At 36.7% G+C, this 21,987-nt stretch overlaps 1 protein-coding gene across 2 annotated transcripts in view; it reads left to right on the top strand.

Annotated features, from left to right (window-relative positions):
- CUX1 (cut like homeobox 1) overlaps positions 1–21,987 on the top strand; it is a 213,536-nt gene that overhangs the window by 32,006 nt on the left and 159,543 nt on the right. For both annotated transcript variants that reach the window (XM_072429632.1, XM_072429638.1), the window contains exon 2: positions 3,409–3,519. In XM_072429632.1, coding sequence (XP_072285733.1) covers positions 3,409–3,519 — 111 coding nt within the window. The remainder of the gene's footprint in view (positions 1–3,408; positions 3,520–21,987) is intronic.

The raw sequence follows: 21,987 nt of genomic DNA, 5'->3' as shown, positions 1-21,987 counted from the left end.
AGTGATGAGAACAAATACAGTTCTGCAGAAAACATAAAGCTTCATGTCAGGACCACAGAGATTCATTTTTTCATTTTTGTTTTAAAGCTGACAGACATGAAGCTGAAAGTGCCAATCTAAAAACGATTACTTTTTATTTAGTTCAACTTTATAAGAAATGTGTACGATTATTGACTAAGAAAGAGAAAAGAAACCTTGCCTATTTGTTGAAGCAGTTTAAAGTCTAGAACACAATAATTTATCATTCCAGCTCCATGGGCTCTTTGTCTTCCCCGCTGATGGTAAATTATTGCCATGATCATTATGATTTCTTTTGTACAGTAACCTTGATTGATCTGGACCCAAGTGCTGACCCACCAGGGAACTCTGCATCTGTAAATCATTCTTCCTGTTTCCAAGGATCCGTTTAGTGGATGACCTTGCCATGTTCACCTCTGTAGCCTTTGTAAGCTCAGCAATAAGCAGTCACTGTGTTTGCAGAGTCTCTTATCTTTATGTAACTTATACCCCTGCCGTTAGGGCCATATTTATCATAAGCCACACATCAAAACTAAAAAGAGAATGTGCCGCTCACACCCAAATATAAAACGGAATCACAACTTTAGGAAGGCTTGGGCTACTTGGAAGATTTTAGTAATAGTTTGTTAAAAAAAAAAAAATCATATTACAAATGTGTTTATATGAAAAAAAAATATTTTATGTATGTAAATACATTTGCTTGATTTCTCATATATACATTACATTCCAATACATTTTAATGAGCTGAAAATGCAGTGACAGCTGCATTTTGTGCCATAGGTTTATACTCGAGTCAATGCATTCTTATTGGGTACCTTAATTCATATTTGTATCGGTTTATATTTGAGTTAATTCAATACAATACATTGTGAACCATGAAGGTCCTTGTTCAGCCACTTTTTGGTGACAAATGCTCTGTTGTTTACCAGTTGTTATTATTATTATTATTATTAATAATAACAAACAGCGCCAACATATTATGCAGCGCTGTACATTAAATAGGGGTTGCAAATGACAGATACAGACAGTGACACAGGAGGAGACGAAACCCGGTCATACAAACAATATTTAGGTTGTTTGGTCAGGATATACTCTGTAAACATCCCATAGACTAATATAGTGTCTCTAGCATCATCCCTGAAAAATATATATTTTTTAAAAATGTCCTAAATTTTTCATTCCATTTACAATTTTTAGGGACTTTTTGTCCAAAGGTTATTGGTTAGAATTGTTCTTGTGCTGTAAAGCTTCTAGTTGTTAAATGTTTGTATTGGATAAAGTTCTCTTCCCATTTGTGGTCATGTTTACAACAGAATCTTAGACATGACTTGCACATTTCATGTTTAAAAACTTTAAATGGAATGTTTGTTTAAAACCAGAACAGTTTTTGGTGCTCTCCTAGGCTTTGTGAACGCCCGGACTTGGTGCTTGAACACAGCACAGACTTATTCTTGTCCACATAGCAAATCTCTTCTTTACACTGAGGGCCTATTTATTTTTACTGCAAGATTGTGTTGGTGCAATGCAGTGCCGTTCATTCTGAATGGCGCACCAACAGACCTTGCCGAAAAATTCAACAAATTACATGTTAATGCACTGAAATGGCTTGGTTCAGTCTTTAATATAGGAAAAATATGGCGTACTTAGGAAAAATTAGATGTTCATAGGTATTAATATTATTAATATTAATAATGATCTTAAACAGGATTTATATAGTGCTAACATATTACGCGCTTTACATTAAATAGGGGATGGAAATGACAGACAGATACAGACAGTGACACAGGAGGAGAGGACCCTGCCCCGAAGAGCTTACAATCTAAGAGATTGAAGACTAGACATGCCTACAAATAAGAAAATTACAAGGCAGTTCAAATGTGTATAACGAAAACTTATAACTGAACAGCATCTCTCTAGATACATGCATACTTATACATACATACATACTTTTTCTAATAATGTTATTATAGTCTCCTGGAAAAGTCTTCATTTTTTTGTTAGATTTGTTGGGAAACTTGAGGTCCTTGAGCATGAAATATAATTGGTATTTCTACAGATACATCTCAGCCTTCAGTGATGTAAACTTGCACCATTTCTTGCATTTAACATGCCTTCTGTTTTTTATAGGTAATATTATTATTACACAGTATTTGAATAGCGCTGACATATTACGCAGCGCTTTACACATTGTCACTAGCTGTCCCTCAAAGGGGCTCACAATTTATTGTCCCTACCATGGTCATTTTTTCCTGGTACAGTTTAAGGTAAATTTTTGGGGGCCAATTAGCCTAACTGCACGTTTTTGGAATGTGGGAGGAAACCGGAGTACCCGGAGGAATCCCAAGGAAACACGGGGAGAACCTGCAAACTCCATGCAGATAGTGTCCTGGCCGAGATTTAAACCTGGGACCTAGCGCTGCAAAGGACATTCAAAGAATCATTAGGCACTTTAAAAAGCCAAAAGGAATTTGCATCTACTAACTATATTGTAAAAGACTTCAGCTCTTGGTTTAAAATACAGTATGAACAGCAGGCTTACTTTTATTCATCCTTACCACTCTTTTGCTGCTTCCGCCATCGTTACAGTATCCCCGGTCTTTTACCGTTGGTCATTTACTGATGATGTAACATATGGGCGCTGGGGCTACTAAAGCTACGTACACACTTGCAACGCTTCTTGTCCGAACGGCCGTCCTGGCGGATCCACGGACGATGAAGGATTGTAATGGAAGTGAAGGGAGAGAAAGCCGCTCCATCGTTCTTCCACTCCCCTCTCCATGGAGCAGAATGGTGCTGTATGTACAACACTTGTTCATGCATCGTGCAGTGGTTGGAAAGGATCGTGAAAGATCCTTTCCAACGACAATTATTGCACGTGTGTATCCAGCTTTAGTCATTTCTTTTGGCTCCATTCTTCACACATCTCCACTGGTAAATACAAGTTCTTTGTGCATTCACTTATTAAGCGTAGAGGTTGCAGAGGAGATAAATAAAAATTGAATTTAGTTGCCAAGTCTACATATCTAAAGAGATTTGTCTACTGCTTTTTTACATGAATTTAGCTATTTAAAGGTTACTTTAGCTTGGTTAGTTTCCCTTCTTTTTATTTTTGCACTTATTGTTCTTGATGTATAAAAAGTCTTAAAATCTCCTATTTTGCCCCGAGCAATAAAGCCGCTTCCAAGTGTCATTTTTACAGTCTGGACTTAAAAATAAAACAAGGAAGCTTAATGTTTGCTGTGAGGAAGATGAAAAGTAACTTCCAGCATCCTTTTCATACATAAAGCCCATTGTATGTGGTTTTACTTCACCCCTCAGCATCTGTTTTATAGGACATATTATACAGACATTTTCTCTGAAATCTTACAATTTGTTTCCCCTTCTTAACAGAGAGAACTTGATACCACAGCAACTGTGTTGGCAAACAGACAAGATGAAAGTGAACAGTCCAGAAAAAAACTTATTGATCAAAGTCGAGAATTTAAGAAAAACACTCCCGAGGTAAGCCGAACTGTTTATTTTCTTGGTGAATGAAAACAAAAATCAAAATTTAATTCAGACCTTGAAGGAATAAGAGATGCTACTTTGTATGCTCAAATGGCTTGCACTTTTTAAATAAGTTGCAGATGTCTAATAGTTGATTGGGAATGACTTTCCGTCACTGCTGATTTCTAATAACTGCTTAAAGAATCCCCCTGAATTTAAAGTGTACATAAGTATATTGGTCATGAATCTGTGGAAGTATTCTCTACTATGTGGAATAATTGTATAAAAGACATTATATTCCTAATCCTGAATTTGCCAGAAACGTGTGATAGATAACAAGAAGGGCAAGAGACAGTTGTGGATAGGTGGACATTCTTATCTTGGCTACACCTCATTCTTAGTAAAAATAGTTGCCTTCAAATGTGGTCTTTGTTTTAATTTATATTTTGATACTTTTATATTTTTGTGGCTTTTAAATATGTTTAGAATCTGCAATCTGTAATTCACTATTGCTTATCTGAAAACAGAACATCACAAAAGTCTGTCTGTCTAACGTGAAATCTCCCATAATGCTGGTGGAAAAATGATAAGCTTTTATGTATCTATTTTGCATTTGGGCTATTGACCTCTGTAAACAAAATATACTTTACAATATATAAATAATGGGGAGCAAGCATTGCACTTTCTGGCTCAATATGAGAGTACAGTATATAAATACTGCAATATATTTTACATTTTATTTACTGAACTAGAAGAAGGCACAAACTTTTTTTTTTTTTTTTTGTAAATATTTTTTTTATTCCTGACTTAGGCTACGTACACACATGCAATAATTGTCATTGGAAAGGAACAATTAACGACCTATCATTTAATAATCGCTAACAAAAAAAAGTGCACAACGAGGAATGTCGCTAGAAATGAACGACTGCTCTGGCGGATCAGTTTGGGAGACAATATGTATTGTGTTTACGGTCATTCAGTAATTGTTGGTTGTGCTGCGGCACTCCTTCTCCAGTACACGTCACGTCCTGCCTCGTTCAAATGATCGTATCTATGTGACTACAATATTGGTGGATTACATTTGAACGATCATATTGTTGAAGCATGTACAGAATCGTGCACTATACGACTGTTCAAAATAATCGTGAATAATTGTTGATCGGTCGTTAATCGTTCGTTTTCCAACGACAATTGCACGTGTGTATGTAGCCTAATACAAAAAAAATATATATATATAAAAAAATACTTGCTAAAGATACTTTTTCCTCTGCAAATCTTGAAAGATCTTGAATTGTGTGGCTTAGTGTAGTGCTGCAAACCCAGAGGGACCATTCTACCTCCTCTGTTAAAAAAGAACACAAACATATGGTGGTATCGGCAGGATGCATCTTGATAACGTCAGGGATCTCAGGAGATGCACTATGACTGTATGTTACTTGGGGTTGCAAGCAATGCAGGAAGGCTTTGCATAGTGTACAGAGCTCTCCTACTCAATGGACTAGTACCGGTTTTAGAATATTTTATGATTTCATAGTTGGTAATGTATTGCCTATTTATCTGTGTTCACATGTTGCTTTCAAATTTGCTATTCCACAGGCCACGTTTTGTGCTTAGTCTGCAATTAAGATTGTGAAGATTGGCGCTAGAAGGCTGTTGGTAGTGAACAGGTTAATATAATTAGCACCCTGGAGACACATACGCATTTTGCCCTTGGATGCACAAACTGTTTTTAGCAACAACAGCTGGTTTCATGTTTGCACTGTTAAACCGAATATTTTCTTGGTGGATTGCCTCTGAGCAATTTCTTAGTAATTGTTTCTCATGCATGTGAAAAGTGCCATCCTTTAAGGAAAGATGATCGGAAATGAGTGTTCTAGAAATATATTGTATGATTAATATTATTCAGTCAAGATTCCTTTATTACAACAGATACTTACCTATAATCTTACAGTACTTACAGTCAATGTTATAAATATTGATGACAACGGCACTGCATTACTTTGAATAAATAAAATGTATGTTTTTCAGAATTGTTTCTGTCCGTTCATATAATGATATATATAATGATTGATATATTTTTGTGTGTGTATGTATGTATGTGTGTAGATTTTGGTATTTTGTCGATTAAATTGTCATTGGCAATCATTGGCCCTCCAAACATCAGCTATTTGTATTCATTTGTGATTTTTTGAAACATGTTGCAAATTTTTTGTAAACGTCACAGGATTGTTCCTTTTCTTCTGTGGAAATAGTGAGACTTTTATGAACTAAGTTGGGATGAGAGGCCAGAATGATCCTGTGCTACCATTGTATTTTTATTTCTTTGGCTGCTGTGCAGAGCTCTTCCTCTCCCTGCATAAGGTGAATGCAAAATAGGGAGGAGGACAGGACCAGGCTGTTTGTAGGGATGTAAACTGGATTTCATCACATAATGGTTTGCAATATAATTCATCATGTAAGGAAATGAGCAAATTTTATTCATGTCCAGCCTTTGTGACAACTATTACTTACTACCTAGATCCCCCTTCTTGTTGTGTACTTTTCCCATCTCCTAGATTGTAAGCTCTTTGGTCCTTTCCTCCTTTGTAACTGTCTGTATTTGTCTGTCATTTGCATCCCCTATTTAATGTACAGAGCTGCGTAATTTGTTGGCGCTATATAAATACAGTATAATAATAATAGATACAAGGGAAAAAAACTGTATAGACACAAAGAAACAGGAAATGTTTTACCTGCAGGATTGCCAGGTGAAAATAAAGTGAAAAGGGCCAATTCATCTGAGGATTTCTAAGCTTCAATATATATATAACACCGGTTTGGGTTTACTTTCAGGTTTTGGTTGGATGAAAAATGACCTAGTGTATTTTTTATTTGGCCTACTGAACGTAGATTGGACTCTAGATATGCCTGTTTGATTTAGCTTTTAGATTTCATATTTTCTAGTTGTTGCTAAACCCTATGCTATTTTTATTTTGAAAATTTAAAATATAAAAATTTAAAATATAGACTGTCCCTGAAGGTTAGAATTTTTAAAGTGAGTCCTTGGCGAGTTAGAGATTTATTCAGTAACTAAGCTCAACTAGTTGAATAGTTGGCCCCTGGAATTTCCAGGAATTATTATTGGGGGTTTGTATTTGTATTTTTAACACTTTTTATCAGGATAATATTTAGTGGTTTTGTGGCTTGACAGAAATGCTGTGCTGAAATGGGACCTCGTAAATTATGTCACCCAGCTTCAGTGCTGGCGCGTAGGCTGGGTCAGCATTTAGTTAGTAGTACAGAGGTTTATTTTGTGATTTGAGCATTACCAGCATCATGCCTGGAAGAAACACATTTGGGATTGAAGCAGTTATGTCTCATACGTGTTGTGACTACTTGTTCATTAGTGAGTATTTGTTTAGAGAATTTATTATAAATGTAACACATTGGAACGTTTGCTTAAATATCAATTGACTGTTTTTTAAAACAAAAAGTTTACCTAAATATAAAACATACGGATGTGCTGATCATTTTGGGAGATGGAGGCTACAAGAATAATTCATTTATAGGGCACTTGACTGTAGCTACATACACGCGTCGGATGATTCTCGTCCGATAATCGAGGCAAAGAGCTCAGGGCTGATATTGGATGAGTACAGCGCTTGTCGTCCATCGTTGACCGTAATGAAGGGGAGAGAGCACAGCGGGGTGCCGCTCAGTCGTTCTCCCCCTCCCCTCTCCATAGAACAGAACATCACTGTATGTACAGCACTCGTTCATTCATCTTATAGTCTTTTGTCATTGGAAAGGATCTTTCACAATCCTTTCCAACAACAAAAGACGCAGCCTATGTCAAAGCAGTGAAAGATCTTTGTACTATTTAGGAATTGGGTAACACAAAAAGTAGGTGACGACTAAAAATGTCTCCAAAGAATATGACTTGATGAATATTGCTTTGGTGGGAATTGAAACCTATATCCCCCTAAGATCCTACACAGATAAATGGCCAAGTTTTTCAGTATTACTAATAGATGATATCCACTTACAATTCCAAGTTAAATAAAGAAAATAAAATCCAGGATTGTTTGACAGATCTAGAATATGACTAAGCAAAGTTAATATGCTGTAAGCGCGGTTAATAAATGATTTCAGTGCTAGCGTTGGAGTTGGATAATAGGTAATGAATCAGTGTTAAATGTTTGCTCTTCATATTTGCTTGTAATTGAACGAAATTGTTACATTTAATTATAGGTGAAAACTAGAAGTTAGTTTAGTAGGGTATAATTATATTTTCTCTTAATGTGACGAAAATGTGTATGTGTACGGTATATATTTTTTAGTAAGTAATATAAGTAAAAAAAAAAACAAAAAAACTTACATGGAGATGTGCTGGTGTAGAAATATTTAGTATATCTGAACACGCAGCAGTTACATCATCATGCAGGTTACACATTGACACCCTGGCAAGCCCAAAACTTAGAGTGGTTTTGTGTGATCGAGGCCTTAAGCTATGTACTCATGTCATACAATTGTCACCAGTGACTAAAGGTATTGAGCAAAAACCTAGCATGTGTTCTGGGGTCCTCCAATGTCATTCATCAAGTTGTCCTGGCAGATTGATGAAACACTGATCTGGAATAAAAGATCATAAAGTTTTCTTCCACCCCTCTCTATAGAGTGGTATTGTGTGTACAGTGCCTATTCGTTCATCTATGATCATAAACAATTTCTTTCCAACAACTAATTTTTATTATTAATAAACAGGATTTATATAGCCTCAACATATTACTTAGTGCTGTACATTAAATAGGGGTTTGCAACTGACAGACAGATACAGACATTCACCCAAGAGGAGGAGAGGACCCTGCACAGAAGAGCTTACAATCTAAGAGGTGGAGTAATGTGGCTTTATGTGGCTGTCACAGATTCAGGTATACAAAGTTGAGATGCATAAATGACTTGAGACATTCTATTCATAAAGCAGTGAATCTAACATTCCTTAAAACATTTTCTGGTGGAGAATCAATTTCTGCCATTAAATCACACTGATCTGGAAATTCGGTACCAGGGAATGTTACAGTGAAAGCCAGATTCACTGCTTTATAAATAGTTCCCACTATATTAGAATTTTCATTTCTATGCTGATGCAACATTCACAAACACATTGTTTTTTTCTGTATTGCATTTGCCCAAAATTAATAAAGAATTAAAAATTGAATAAAATATTCTTTTAGGTTTGTCATTGTAATGTTGGGGCTGCTGATATCTTTGTTATATGGCCAGTTTTAAGTAGTGTTTTTTTTTAGTTCTTTGATTGCTAGGTATTTAAAGAAAAAATCCTATTTTGCACATCATATTCATCCGTTCAATAACATTGCAATGTCTATTTTTTTTTGTCTGTATTGTATTGCATTTTAAAACGGATAAATACAATGCAGTAACGTACATTTCAAGTAACATTTTGTATCAGGTTATTTATTGTGTTTATTTTATTTCCTGTGATGTTTTTGTGCATTTTTATAAATCCTTTTCAGCACAGACACCGTTCTTTGTAAGTGCCCCCGGAGAGGTCAACTAACAGACAAGCGCTTGGTTTTTCTACGCTTAGCATACAAAGTCATGTTTTGATAAAAAGGAATAAGGGCAGCGTTGAGAACAAGGAAAATGGAGCGTAATTTTTTTTTTTATACTTTGGGATTCTTTGTGCATTAACACATCCAGAGAGTTGATGAATATATGGAAAAATGGATTTGTGCTTTTACACTGCGTCTACAATGTGACAATAAATCCACTTTTTTCCTTTTAAAATGTCTAGCTGTATGATTTATGATCGCCTAACGTAATACTAAATTCATAGTAGGTGTTTTAGTTGGCAACGACAGAATCAAGAGATTTTGTAAACCTTTTAGTACCCCACTTTAATGTATCTGCAGTTTGCTGCAAAAAATCTAGAGCAAATATTTGAGTCGTATATATCAATTTTATTTAACTCTTTAAAACATGATCACTTGTCGCCTTTCCAGTTCTCCTCCAAATGTCAGTTTGTGTTCTGTGGTTACTGAAAGCCTTGTAAATCTGGCCAAATTTTGTTTGCATCACTTCACAGTTCTAAATATAGGTTTTGTAATTTGGATGGTGAAGATTTTAAGGAATTTATGCATAAAGTGTAGATTCAGCAATGTTTTTGGTAGGACGCTACTTGAGCTAAGACACTCACTGGTTTCCTACATTGGTCAGCAGCGTAGCTTCTGGCTAAAGTTAAGGTTTCTCTTCCTTCTGCTGTGATAGGCCACAAAAGATGAAATGTCAGAAATTATAAAACATTCTCCAGGGTGTCAAAAATAGCTGTGATTTGTAATGACCAAAGTGGTTAGCAGACTTGGCCCAGAGACAGACAAAGGCTACGTACACAACTCAGGTGATTCTGTCTGATAATTGGCCCAGGGCAGATATCGGACGAGAAAATGGCGTGTGTACAGTGCTTGTCATCTGGATGACCGTGTTGGCGGATCCACGGATGAGGAATGATCATTGTGAAGGGAGGAGAGCACAGCAGGGTTCTGCTCCATCATTCTCCCCTCTCCATAGAGCAGAACGGCGTTCATTCATGCATCGTGCAGGCTTTTGTCGTTGGAAGAGACTGTGAAGGATCCTTTCCAACGACAAATATTGCACGTGTGTACCCAGCCAAAGGATCTATGATGGTGGCATCAGTCGGAGACCCTTCTGAGATCATTTAGCATTCACTGACATTGCTTCAAGAAGGTTTTGCTTACCCAAAAATTTGTTTGGGAATTCATGACCTGTTTGCTCCTTGGTAGAATGGAGTCTTTGGCAAGGTAGTACGTTTGGTCCCCCCCGTTCCTTCAGATGATATTGTTAAGGATTGCAGTAGGCACAAAGAAGCCCCCTTATTTGCATTGTCCGTACTGTCAAGTCAGATGCTAATTGCTGACAAGTGCATTCCTCTTTATTAGGCAACAGATTTCACCATGCTGGTTGAATGCAGAAATCTTTGTAGTAAATGTATATTTTCACAGGACTGAGAATGAAATTGGCTAGGAGTCCCCTGGATTACAAAAAAAATCTGTTATCAGCTTCAGTTTCCACAAATATCCAAAACATATATTTCCATTTTGATATAATGCGACTTTGAGAGATGCTAGATGAATCGGATCTGTATATAATTTATTACCTCAGTGTATTTGATGTAGGCAGGTACAATGCTTGTACATTTGCTCTAATTCAGATTTTAAAAAATGTTAGTCAATACAAGTGATCGTCTGCAGTCTGTAACATGTTACAATACTCGGCCTATATTGCAGAGTCTTCTTTTTAGTGCTTTTGGTGCTGCTGGATGTCCCCAGTTTGAGGGCTGGTATTATCCATCCCTTTTCCTCTGACTGTCCAGCTTGTGAATGGACAGTGAAATGAGAGTCAGCGCAGTGATTAGCTCATTGTTTTCTCTCTCCTTCTATCAGCATTCTTCTTGTTAACACACCCCAGCTCTGCTATACAGGGACTGTAAGAGGCTGATATGAAGTCACATTTAGGTGCCTGCTCACTTTTATTAAGGAAATAATCAGGATAGAGTTACGTTATTCTGTGTCATTTATATGTGGCTATTAAAAAAATGCATATGGTTTTGGAGTTAGATTTCCAGTAAACTCATTGAAAAAACTCATGAAAAACCTATTTTGTGCATTTTTTGCAGTTAGAGTATAGCATATGTGGCCAGCAGTAGTAATAGAACATATTCCATGAGAATTGTAGCAGTGGCATTGAAGTAGTGCTGTGGCCACGTCTCTTTGTTTTCCTAATAACTGGACAACTAAAATTTATAAATATAGAAATATGTTTAATACAGCTTGAGCTGAAGCTTTTTCTTTTTTCCTGATCGGTTGCTTTTTTGCTAAGTTCCTAATTGCTTATAATTACTGTATCGTACATGAGTAGGCGTGATTTTCTGGTAAACTAACCATTCTGTTCAGACTCATTATACACCGCTCCAGCCGTTTATAATCAGATTCTGACGTGGCTCATCAAAGTTCAACAGGGATAATTTTGCTTTAGTTAACAGTAAATGCACACAAGCTAATCCTTTGCTTTAAATCTCTGTGAATTGTAGAGCATCCAAGAAACAAGGTGTATAATATGTAGTTGTACTTCAACCCAAATTAATTACAAAGGAAGGCTGAAAAACACTAAGGACATTAATTATAATTTACATTATCTATCTGTTAATCTGGATAAAGTGAAAAATATTTTCTTTTCATTTGTCTGTATGTGTTTTTTTTTAATTTAAGCAGTCCTATTGTTAGGTATGTTATGGCCAAGTAATGTCTTATCAGAAATTATTCATCAAAGAGATGTCTATGCTGCTTCTGGCATTGCCTTCATCTTCATACCCTGCCAGACCAACGATATGCCTCAGTGTTCTCCCCAGCCCCTTTTAGCCGGGGCGCACCACCTTGCAATTTTCAGCAACCACCCGGCTGTTTTTGGGTGGTTACTGAAGAGTTGGGTCACAAATCAGGGCCTTCCACCCGCCTACAATTTCTTTCCACCCAGCTTAAAAAAAATTCTGGGTTGAGCACTGTGCCTTATTTATGAATCACCAAGGTCAACATCTAGTTCTGAACTAACATCCAGAGCCATAGATGATACCTACCTCCCAATGTAGCCAGTGCGTCACATTCATCTCAGACCTCTTGCTGCAGAAACCTTCAGTAGTTTCAGCTGTTAATGATGCTGTTACCCCGTATTGTGTTGTATTAGTAATTAACCAATGCAAACTAGTACATGCTTAATCCTCAAGTGCAGAGCATGACCTCTATTGAGTGAATCTATGGACGGGCTATTTACATATTGTTTACAAGCAGCAAGTGAACTTTAAAACAAACCTTTACTGACCTCTGCTACTGCAAGTGAAAACCTTTAAGCAGGGTATCTGTACTCTGTTAATCCCCATCCCAATATTATACATTTTAGGATTAGACTGCTGGTAGGCTGCCAAGTCAACCCTGGGATTGAGAGCAGGGGGAATACAGTTCCCTCCATTTGCTGTGAACTTTGTAAATAAATTACTCCACATTGCTTGCAATTACAGATGCCATTGAGGACATTTAAGTTCATCTACTGCTCCCTCTACAGGTAGTCCCCGAGTTACATACGGGATAGAGACTGTAGGTTTGTTCTTAAGTTGGGTTTGTATGTATGTTGGAACAGGTACATTATTTTAATCTAATTAGGATTAAGAAAGGATCTTTCCTGTTGCCACCAATTTGCCACCAAGTGTCATGGATGGTAGTTTATCATAAAAAGGCATTGGATGCTCTACAGGAACAGATGAAGAATAGATAATGTGACTTTTGGGCTTATTTGGTGTTATAATATAAACTTTTATGATGAGTTCTCCCAGTTTGTTTCTTAGCCCATACTTTTTTTGTAACCAATCCAAGCTGTCACCTACACTTAATTCTGCTTTTACATTTTTTATTTCCAGGAATAAAATATATCTATATCCTTTTACTGTATAGCTTCCAGTTAGTTTTGCTGCCACTTCTAAAACCCAAAAAAAGGTATATTTTTACTGAGGTAGAAGAAAAGAAAACACTAAAGTAACACTTATTTAAAAATTCCATATGTATGGTAAATGTTCATAAATTTTATGGCAAACTTATGTGCCTTCCAAAATCCGACATTTTCCTAAATGGAAAGAAGAAAGAAGCTGTAGTAGAAAAATGGCAAAAAATGAGATATCTACACTTTTGATATTTATGGTCTTTTGCACACTGCAGAAATTGTTACTGACAAGCAGTTTTGACCCCTTCCAAGCAGCCCGCTAAGCAGTGGGCTCAAGGCCTGTTAAAAAGCCAAATGTTTATTGGAATGATATATGGAATGTTGAGAAATCAGCTGCTTATTGTTCAGTATTGCTTCCCTGCTGAAGAAGTCCAGCTATTGGGCAAAACTTGTGTTTGAATTACAAAATAATCTGTTTTTTCATTATCATTTATTGGGTTTATTTTATTGTCCCCTCATGTGACTCGGCCTCTGTCTAGGGCAAATGAAAGGTCCGCTTTTCAGCCTCCCCCCCCCCCCCCCCTACACAAATGGCTTGAGCTGTGTCATGGCTTTGGGCTTGGCATTGGTATTTGATGCTTCCAAGTGATATGACTAATCTTTCTGTGCCTTCCAGCAAGAAATGGAAGATTGTGAGAGCTAGGTTAATGGTGGGGTCATTGGTGCCCGAGACCAAGGTCAAGTTTTGAGTTCACGCTCCCCACTACATTCAGATAGAAAATATGGTGTGCCAGTACAATTGGCCCATACATTGTTAGTATTCACTTAACCTGATTGCTTTGAGAATTTGCCTTCAAATTTTGGATTTAGTTTGGCTTTAAGTCTTCCCCACTCTATCTAGAACTATTGGTTATGCTTTAATATTACCATTGTGAAATTCAAAATATTTCCGTAACGTGTTTTATTTTACCTTCTTTACATTCCCTATATTTACATCAGTTTTCTCTCTGCGTGTAGAAATGTTAAGCGATATGTTCATAGTGGAAAGAAAAAAACATTACTGTAATGACTATGGCATGCTAATTTTCGGGAGGGTGGAGTTGAGTATATTTTTCTTTTCTAAATGCAGATAAATGTCTCTGTTGCACAGACTGCAGAGGACATTACTCACCTCTAAAAATGATCATATATTAATTCTATAATTAACTTACATGACAGCTTGTCTGTGTAATTTAACACCTTGCCTGCGAAATGTTTTTTTTATTTACCCATAAGCTTAAATTCCTCTTTTGTCTCTCCTTGAAATGATTTTGTCACATTTGTTGTTGATAAACAAAGTGAAACAATGCAGAAATCCAATTTCCTGTTTTTGGGGTTTTCTTCCTTTTACCAAATAATGCGTTTAGTTAAAATTAAAGCTATGTTCATTCTACATTGGTGCCGGCAGCTGATATGCTACATGTAGTGTCTTACCCAACAATTCAGTTTAGGGGTGTGCGAAAATAATAAATTGACTGCAACTGCACCACCAGTCTGAACATAGCCTAAGTTCAAGTTATTAAAAAAAAGTAAATCATTATCTATTATACACCTCACAAACTGATGCAATTTTTGGCATCTTTAGGTAAACCTTGAATCTGGCTGTAACACTTTGCAAGCTTCATGAAGGCAATTATATATGAATCATGATGAGACAGCACTGATTGTTTTACGTATAGATAAAGCCAAGTTTTCCCATTTTGGAGTGAAGATTTGAAGACTTCTTTTGTTTCCTTTTGGGAAGTTTTCTCTATCTGTTCTTCAAATTCAGGGAAAATAAACTTTCCGATGCTTGTCAATGAAGACAAGTGTTCTGATTGCAAGAGTTACTTGTATTATATGACAAATATAATGACTCCAGGATAAAGTGAGAAAATCTCTGTTAGGGGTGCTACAGGCATTTAAGGAAACCAGGCAGTGGGGTTCTAGTCCCTCACCACGCTACCCAAAATAAAACATTTTGGATTTATGCAGGGTCCTGTCCTCCTCCTGTGTTCACTGTCTGTATTTGTCTGTCATTTGCAACCCCTATTTAACCCCCCTAACAGTTTTCCCGAGTGTGACTTAGGGTGGATTTTGCCTGCAAAAAGTAGCACTCAGGGTTACTAAAAAAAAAATAATAAAAAACCCCACTTACCTTGTTCCTTTGGCGTTCTGCTCATTTGTCTAGATCCTCGGAACACGTCCTCCTTCTTCAATCTTTTCCTGGCGTCTGCAGAGACATTCTCCGGGGTTTCCCGGTGACGGCACGGCGGGAAATTTAAATAATTCTGTATTAGATTTATTACAAAATAACTGTATTGAATCCATTACAAAGAAATCTTTATATTATTATTTATATTATATAATACATGCTACTGTACAGTTAAATTACGGGTTTCACTATTTTTGTTTTTAACAGATGTTTGTTTTTTTATTTTAAATTTATTAAATATTGGACATATTTCGGTCAGTTATGCCTAAGAATTATAAGCCTACAATGTAAAATATTTTCATGTAAAAAAAATGTAACGCTCTTTGTGTGAAAATACGGACAGAATTAGAACGCTAGGGGGGTTAATGTACAGCGCTGCATAATATGTATATAAATCCTCTTTATTAATATAATCAAACATAATCTTACTTCCAAGTTTGATTTAATAGTTTGGTGTAAAGGTATACATGATCAGTTCTTGTTCTGATGAGGGTTGGTTTGGTCTATTGAAGAGTTCCAGGATATCTGGCTTCCATGGATCTCTTGTCTCGGTGTGTACATTAGCTCCTTTCACACCATCTCTTTCCTTGGCTGTGTATGTGCCATGTTCGGCATTTCTTTATGCTGCGTCTCACTTTCCCTGTACTGACACTTTTATTGGCCTGCTCACATTCTCCTGAACAGCTACAATAAATATTCTTAGATTAAAGCACATCAACTTGCCAAGTAAAGTGCCGAGCAGGATTTATTGGGAAGGCAACTTTCCTTTTCATTTATCAGCTGGAATGTCATAATCGATAATGTATTTGTAATAGAATTTGTATATTAATTGTTGATGCGGGTTGTAACAAATTGCTGTTTAATGGGTCATTGACTTCAATTACATTGCCTTGTATGGAAGCTTTTGTATTTCTCATTACATGTGTGGGGTAGTGAAGGAAGTTGTCTTGTTTACTCCAAGCATTTTGCGGATGATCTACTGCGGCCTCAGTGGCGGAATTTATGAAGCTTTGCCCGGCTTCCCTTTGTGCATTTTTATTGCAAGATGCAGATTTTTTCATAGGATGTTGCCATATACATGTTGGTTAATAAACCACAAACGTGAAATATTAAGGCAGATGTGATTGTCAATTCCAAACTTACAGCAAGGATATTTTTCCAACCATTTAAAAACAATGATAATAATGATCCAAGGAAGATCTAAAATCAAATTAGTAAGTCACAAAGATTTTGTTTTTTTTTCTTTTAATGGTAGATTTTGATTTGACCCATTAAAAATAAAAGCTAATCAATACATTTTTTATATAATTATAACTCAACTGACTGGAGATTGAAAAAAGAGACACAAATTGCGGTACAGTCAGCATATTTAACACAGATATAGAAATATGCAAGTAAACTTTCCAGCCTCAAACTGGCAGTGTTATGCTATTTTCTTATTTCTAAACAGTTGGAGAATTTCAAGTTTCCCAGCCATAACTTCAGAAACAAAGAAAAAAAAAAAGTGAAGGTCATTGAACCTAATACATGGGAATCTTACCTTACTATGGCACTTTCACATTCCCCGATAAGCCTGTAAAGGTTTCCATACCTTAACCAAGAATGTTTCACCATTATAGCTGGAAGAAAGATGATAGCACAGTTTTACAACAAACCTTGCATTCCTTTGCAACGTTTATATGTTACCATAGACAGGTCCACTTGTTGCTCCTTCGGCTGCCATGTACTGTAATCTCAGATTTCACTTGTTGCATTGTATGTTACACATAGAACATCTCAGATTGTTAAGGCTTTATAGTAAAGGAGTTCACAGATCTCAGTATGGGCTCAGTACCCAGAAACAAATGAACAAAGGATAAGAGAGAAACAGAAACAAAGGGATACAGTGACTGCCATGGTCATCCTTGGGCCTGATTTATTAAAGCTAAAAAAGGCTGGAGAGGATAAACTTTCATTAATGAAGCTGGGTGACCCAGCAAACCTGGAATGGATCTGGTCCAGGATCGAAAACGTTTGCTAACAAATAGCAAATGGCTTTAAGAAATCAATTGCAGGTTTGCAAGGTCGCTCAGGTTCACTGATTGATTTGTATCCTTTCCAGGTTTAGGGAGCTTTAATAAATCAGGCTCTATGTATCACTTTATTGCAATCCCAGTGCATCTTCCTTCTATTCCACTTTTTCAGAGCTTTAATAAATCGGGCCCAATGTGTATATCTGCTTGAAGGGTATTGTTTTGTTTTGTAAAGGTGTGCTTTTGATGGATTTCAAAAAAATTTAGTAAGTTGTATACTATACTAACACTGAATCTGTTAAATGAAAGTGAAAGAACTATTACCAGTCCCTTATATCACAATCATCATCATCATCTTGAATTTATATAGCGCCAACATATTCCGCAGTGCTTTACAAAGTCAATGGTCTCTTATTTATGATTGGTAACAATCTAAGGCTTTTCTCGCACATCACGTGTTCTCCGTATTGTGGAGTTTACTTGATCGGCACTCCGAGTGTTAGTTTAGCAGAAGGCGTTTCAGTTACTTTAGTTGATTCTTCTCTATAGTACTTGGGTTGGTACATGCTTTTGCTGGAACCTCATTTTTCCATTTCTTATTAGATAGAGCTCTGAATGCTTACGGTAATGCACTGGGTCTTCATTTGGAAAACTGGCTCGTGTTTCTAGTTCTTCATAAATTTTCTTGCTCTTGACAGCTTTTTTTGCCCTTAAAGATTCACTTTAATCTTTCTATAGTTATACATCTAATAAAAATCAGTTTTATACAAATCGTTTTAAATTCTAATTAAATAAGGTGATCTGTGCACTCGGTGCTTACTACACAAAGGTTTAATAAGTACCTGTAGAGTAACCCAGCTTTGTGGCACCTGGATGTTTATTACATACCTGCAGAAATGGGGCACTTACAGGAATTTTAGGAAGAATATAGAATATAAGGATGCTTTGTCATATTACTATATATGCATATGTTGATAGTCCTATTTTCTATTTAAATATGTAGTCTAGTTTCTACTTGCTGGGCCTTTTAGGTAACTTGACTATTGCTTGAAAAAATCATCTATTCAGTCTCTAATGCTTTGAAATACTCACAATTCTCTATTGGTCAGAGATCATGATCACCCAAGGCTGCTTGTTTAAAGTTATTATTATTATTATAATAAAGACATTTTTTTTAATAATTATATGATTTGGTATTTCTGGCACATGCGGTATTAACTTTTGTAAGGTGTGAATAATAATGATTGGTCTACTTTGTGAGCAAGGAAAGAATCTGATTTATCTTTAGCACTCCGACATCCAGATTTATTTATGTATAAATAAAACTTGCCCCTGAAATCCCTTAAAAGTTCTGTGTATTTTTTTAAACAACAATTCTAGCAAGGACTATTTTTAGAAGGTTATCTGCAGTTTGTTTCTGTTTGACGTGTAAGTTTACATAGCAAGCGTTCTGTAGGCTGTAATGTTACGTTATAGTATAATGGGATTGTATTAAAATGGGATTGTATAATTCAGACATGGGAAGTTGGAACCTGCCATTTCAAATTAGTATAAACTGAAAAGTGAGCATTACTGACATTGTGAATATAGTAATTGGGGTTGATTTCTTGGCATGTTGCCGAGGCTGACTGACTAGCGTCTCGCAAGTTAATTATAGCACTGTTAGCAGAGAGAGGAGATATTTAACAGTAAGAGAGATAAAATGGAGTGCAGGGGCCCTGGTAATACAGTAAATGCAAGAGAATTTGTAAATCGCAGGATAATGGTGTTTTAATTTCCTAAGTGACAGCTCAGAAGTGAGCCTCATTGCCAGCTTTTGATTCATTGTGCTTGCTGCCTCTTAATAATCATAACCCACATTTTTCTTTTTAGAAGAAGAAAGAATTTGCATGTCAGTGAAATGGTAGCAGCATGTAGGCAATCCTGGGTACAGTAGAGTTTGTTGCCTCTTTTGACATTTTCACAGGCTGATTACCAGGAAATCACACGTCTACTCCACAGGGAATAGTTTTTTTTTTATATATATATATATATATATATATATATATATATATATATATTACTGTGAAACTTATTCCCTTGAAGGTGATGGCAAAGTGGCCATGGAAAATCAATAACCTTTTGTCAGATTAATTGACAATCCCTCTGTCTTGGTGAACTTGGTAAAATGGGCATTGGTAGTGGTCAGAGGGGTTGGAATGATTCATTAGATAATCTGAACTGAAATCTAAAATGTTTTTCTTTCTATGGGTCACAGATGAGGGTGTGTGTTTTGTAGACTACATCAGGAGTTCAGTCTGCACCTCCATTGACACAGCCGGCGTTCACCCCAGCCCCGGGTGGACCACCGGGCACTTTTCAGTAACCATGTTTTTGGGTAGTTACTGAATAGTTGGGTCACAATACAGCGGCTGCCACCCAGCTTAAATTTTTTTTGGGTTGAACACTGGATACAGCACACCAAGTGATGGTTGTCACCCTATGGCATAAGTTATGTTACTGGAAGGATCGCCAGGTAAAAATAAAAGACCAAAGGTCTTAAAAAGTGGTCAGGCGCGAGATCGGGTGATGTAGATTGGGAAAAACCCTGCTGATCTCACTGTGCATGCGTGCGATCGGAATTTGTTTCCCCTAATGATGAAAAGGCTTCTCAGGCATGTGCAGGAGGAGCAGCCAGGAGCCTCAAGGGCTGTGTGACATAGGTATTCCAGGAGGCTGAACTTAAAAAAACAAAGAAAATTTTTATTTTAGATAAAAGGGTTGTATGTATGTAAAGTGAAATTTCTAAGAGTTTAGGCACGCTTTAAGACCCAAATATGGGAACATTCCCACCTTACATTTGTTTATTATGTACTGTTGTTTCCTAAACGTTTTGATTTTTCTAGAAATAAAATAGTTTGTTGAAAAAAAAAAGTTTTCTTGTTAACGGAGTCACTGAAATGCAGCACTTCTATAGGAGTAGAACAGTAATTGGAAGCAGTAAAGGAAAATATAACTGTGTGTGTGGAGTTCTTTTTTTCTGGGTACTTCCAGAAATGTCTGGTTTAGGAAATGTATTAGAGGAAGGAGAGGGACCTGTAAGGCAGACATTATATTTTGACCACAGTAATTCATAACTGGAGACCTTATTTTAGTGTCTCCTCCGCCCCCTCAAACAGCTCTCTGAAAATGACAAGATGGATGAAAGCGAAGGAATATTCTTTATTAAAAAACGTTAACTTTGGCCTGTAAGATTGGAATGTACCTTTAAGAAAAGCTGAGAAGTACTGGGTCACTGTGCTTCCAAGATAAAATATTCTTTAAAGTTTTACAGCAGCTACAGTCCTTTGAAATTTGCGGTAGTATTTTTGTAGGAATAAAAGCAGCGACTTTACTGAACATTTGGGGTTGCCACCTTATCTGAAAAATTGTAACCCTCCTAATTCTGTTGCTGCAGCCCTATCAATAACTTGGCACCTTGCCTTTTTTTTTCTTGAAGTTCAATAATAATAACATGTGCTTTATTTGTGACAGTAAAATGATTTGAGATCAAACCTGTGAAGTTTTACTTAGGTACGAGTTCATATTTTAACATAATACTACATGTTAAAAATACAGTGCAAAAAAAGTTTTAGATTTCCGGAGAATAGTAACATCTATGATCTACTCTATGGGGCTCTGGAAGGCATAAATAAGCATCATTTAATCATTGTAATCTTGGGTACAATGTAGCAGATAATTATTTTAGGGGCATTTTAGTGTTTAGTACAAGATGAGAAATTAAATCACCTGATTATCTTATATCTTTGCTGGCTGCATTGGTAAGAATCTCTTCACCTGGGTTCCTGGTTTGCTTCACCAGTGGTGGCCATCATATGAAGAATTCCCACTTTCCTGTTGGATTTGTTACTTTTATATTCTTGAGGATGCAAAAATTGAGAGTGCTTACACAGAGTTGAGAATTATGACAGTGAAATCTCACTACCTATCATAAGCCAGCATTTACCCATAACTAAAATATCAGTTTGTTAAACTGACATTGAATGAACAAAGATTTTTTTTATTGAGCAGTAGGTCATCAGGTTCTCCCCCACATATAAGTCCCATGCTTGTGAAAACTTGCGAAGAAAACAGCATATCGAGCACTGGTGAAATTCAGATATAACATCAGATATTAATTAGAACAATTGAAGAAAAGAAAATTACCACCAAAACCAATTGGATTATATCCAAAATTTCACTTGTATGGAATATTAAATCCAGTATTTGGTTGGTGGTTGTAGGAAATGCCTCCTTAGTGCCTTTCAATTTTCTTAAAGCTCCAGGTAAAGCCACATACGTGCAATAATAGTCGACTAGCACTGCACGATGCATGAACGAGTGCTGTACATACAGCACCATTCTGCTATATGCAGAGGGGAGGGGCACCCCGCTGCACGCTCTCCCCCCTTCCCTTGCATTAGGTTCGTTAGTCGTCCGTCGTCATGGATCTGCCAGGACAGCCGTATGAACGACGGGCGCTGTACACATGCCAGATTCTGGCCCGATATCCGCCATGCGCAGATTATCGGGCAAGAACCGTTCAACGTGTGTATGTAGCTTATCTCTTTTGTACCATTGCAATGTGTCCCTTCCTCACTGATAGGGGTCCATTGTTTGTTTATTCTAGAGGAAACTGCTACAGGAGTAAACCTTACTTCTTACTCCTGCAGCCACCAACATGCCCCTCTTTATTTTTGTGTGTGTGTGTGTGTG

The sequence above is a fragment of the Pyxicephalus adspersus genome, chromosome 1 (genome assembly GCF_032062135.1).
Source record: "Pyxicephalus adspersus chromosome 1, UCB_Pads_2.0, whole genome shotgun sequence".
NCBI lineage: Eukaryota > Metazoa > Chordata > Amphibia > Anura > Pyxicephalidae > Pyxicephalus > Pyxicephalus adspersus.
This window is presented reverse-complemented; position numbering and strand designations above follow the sequence as displayed.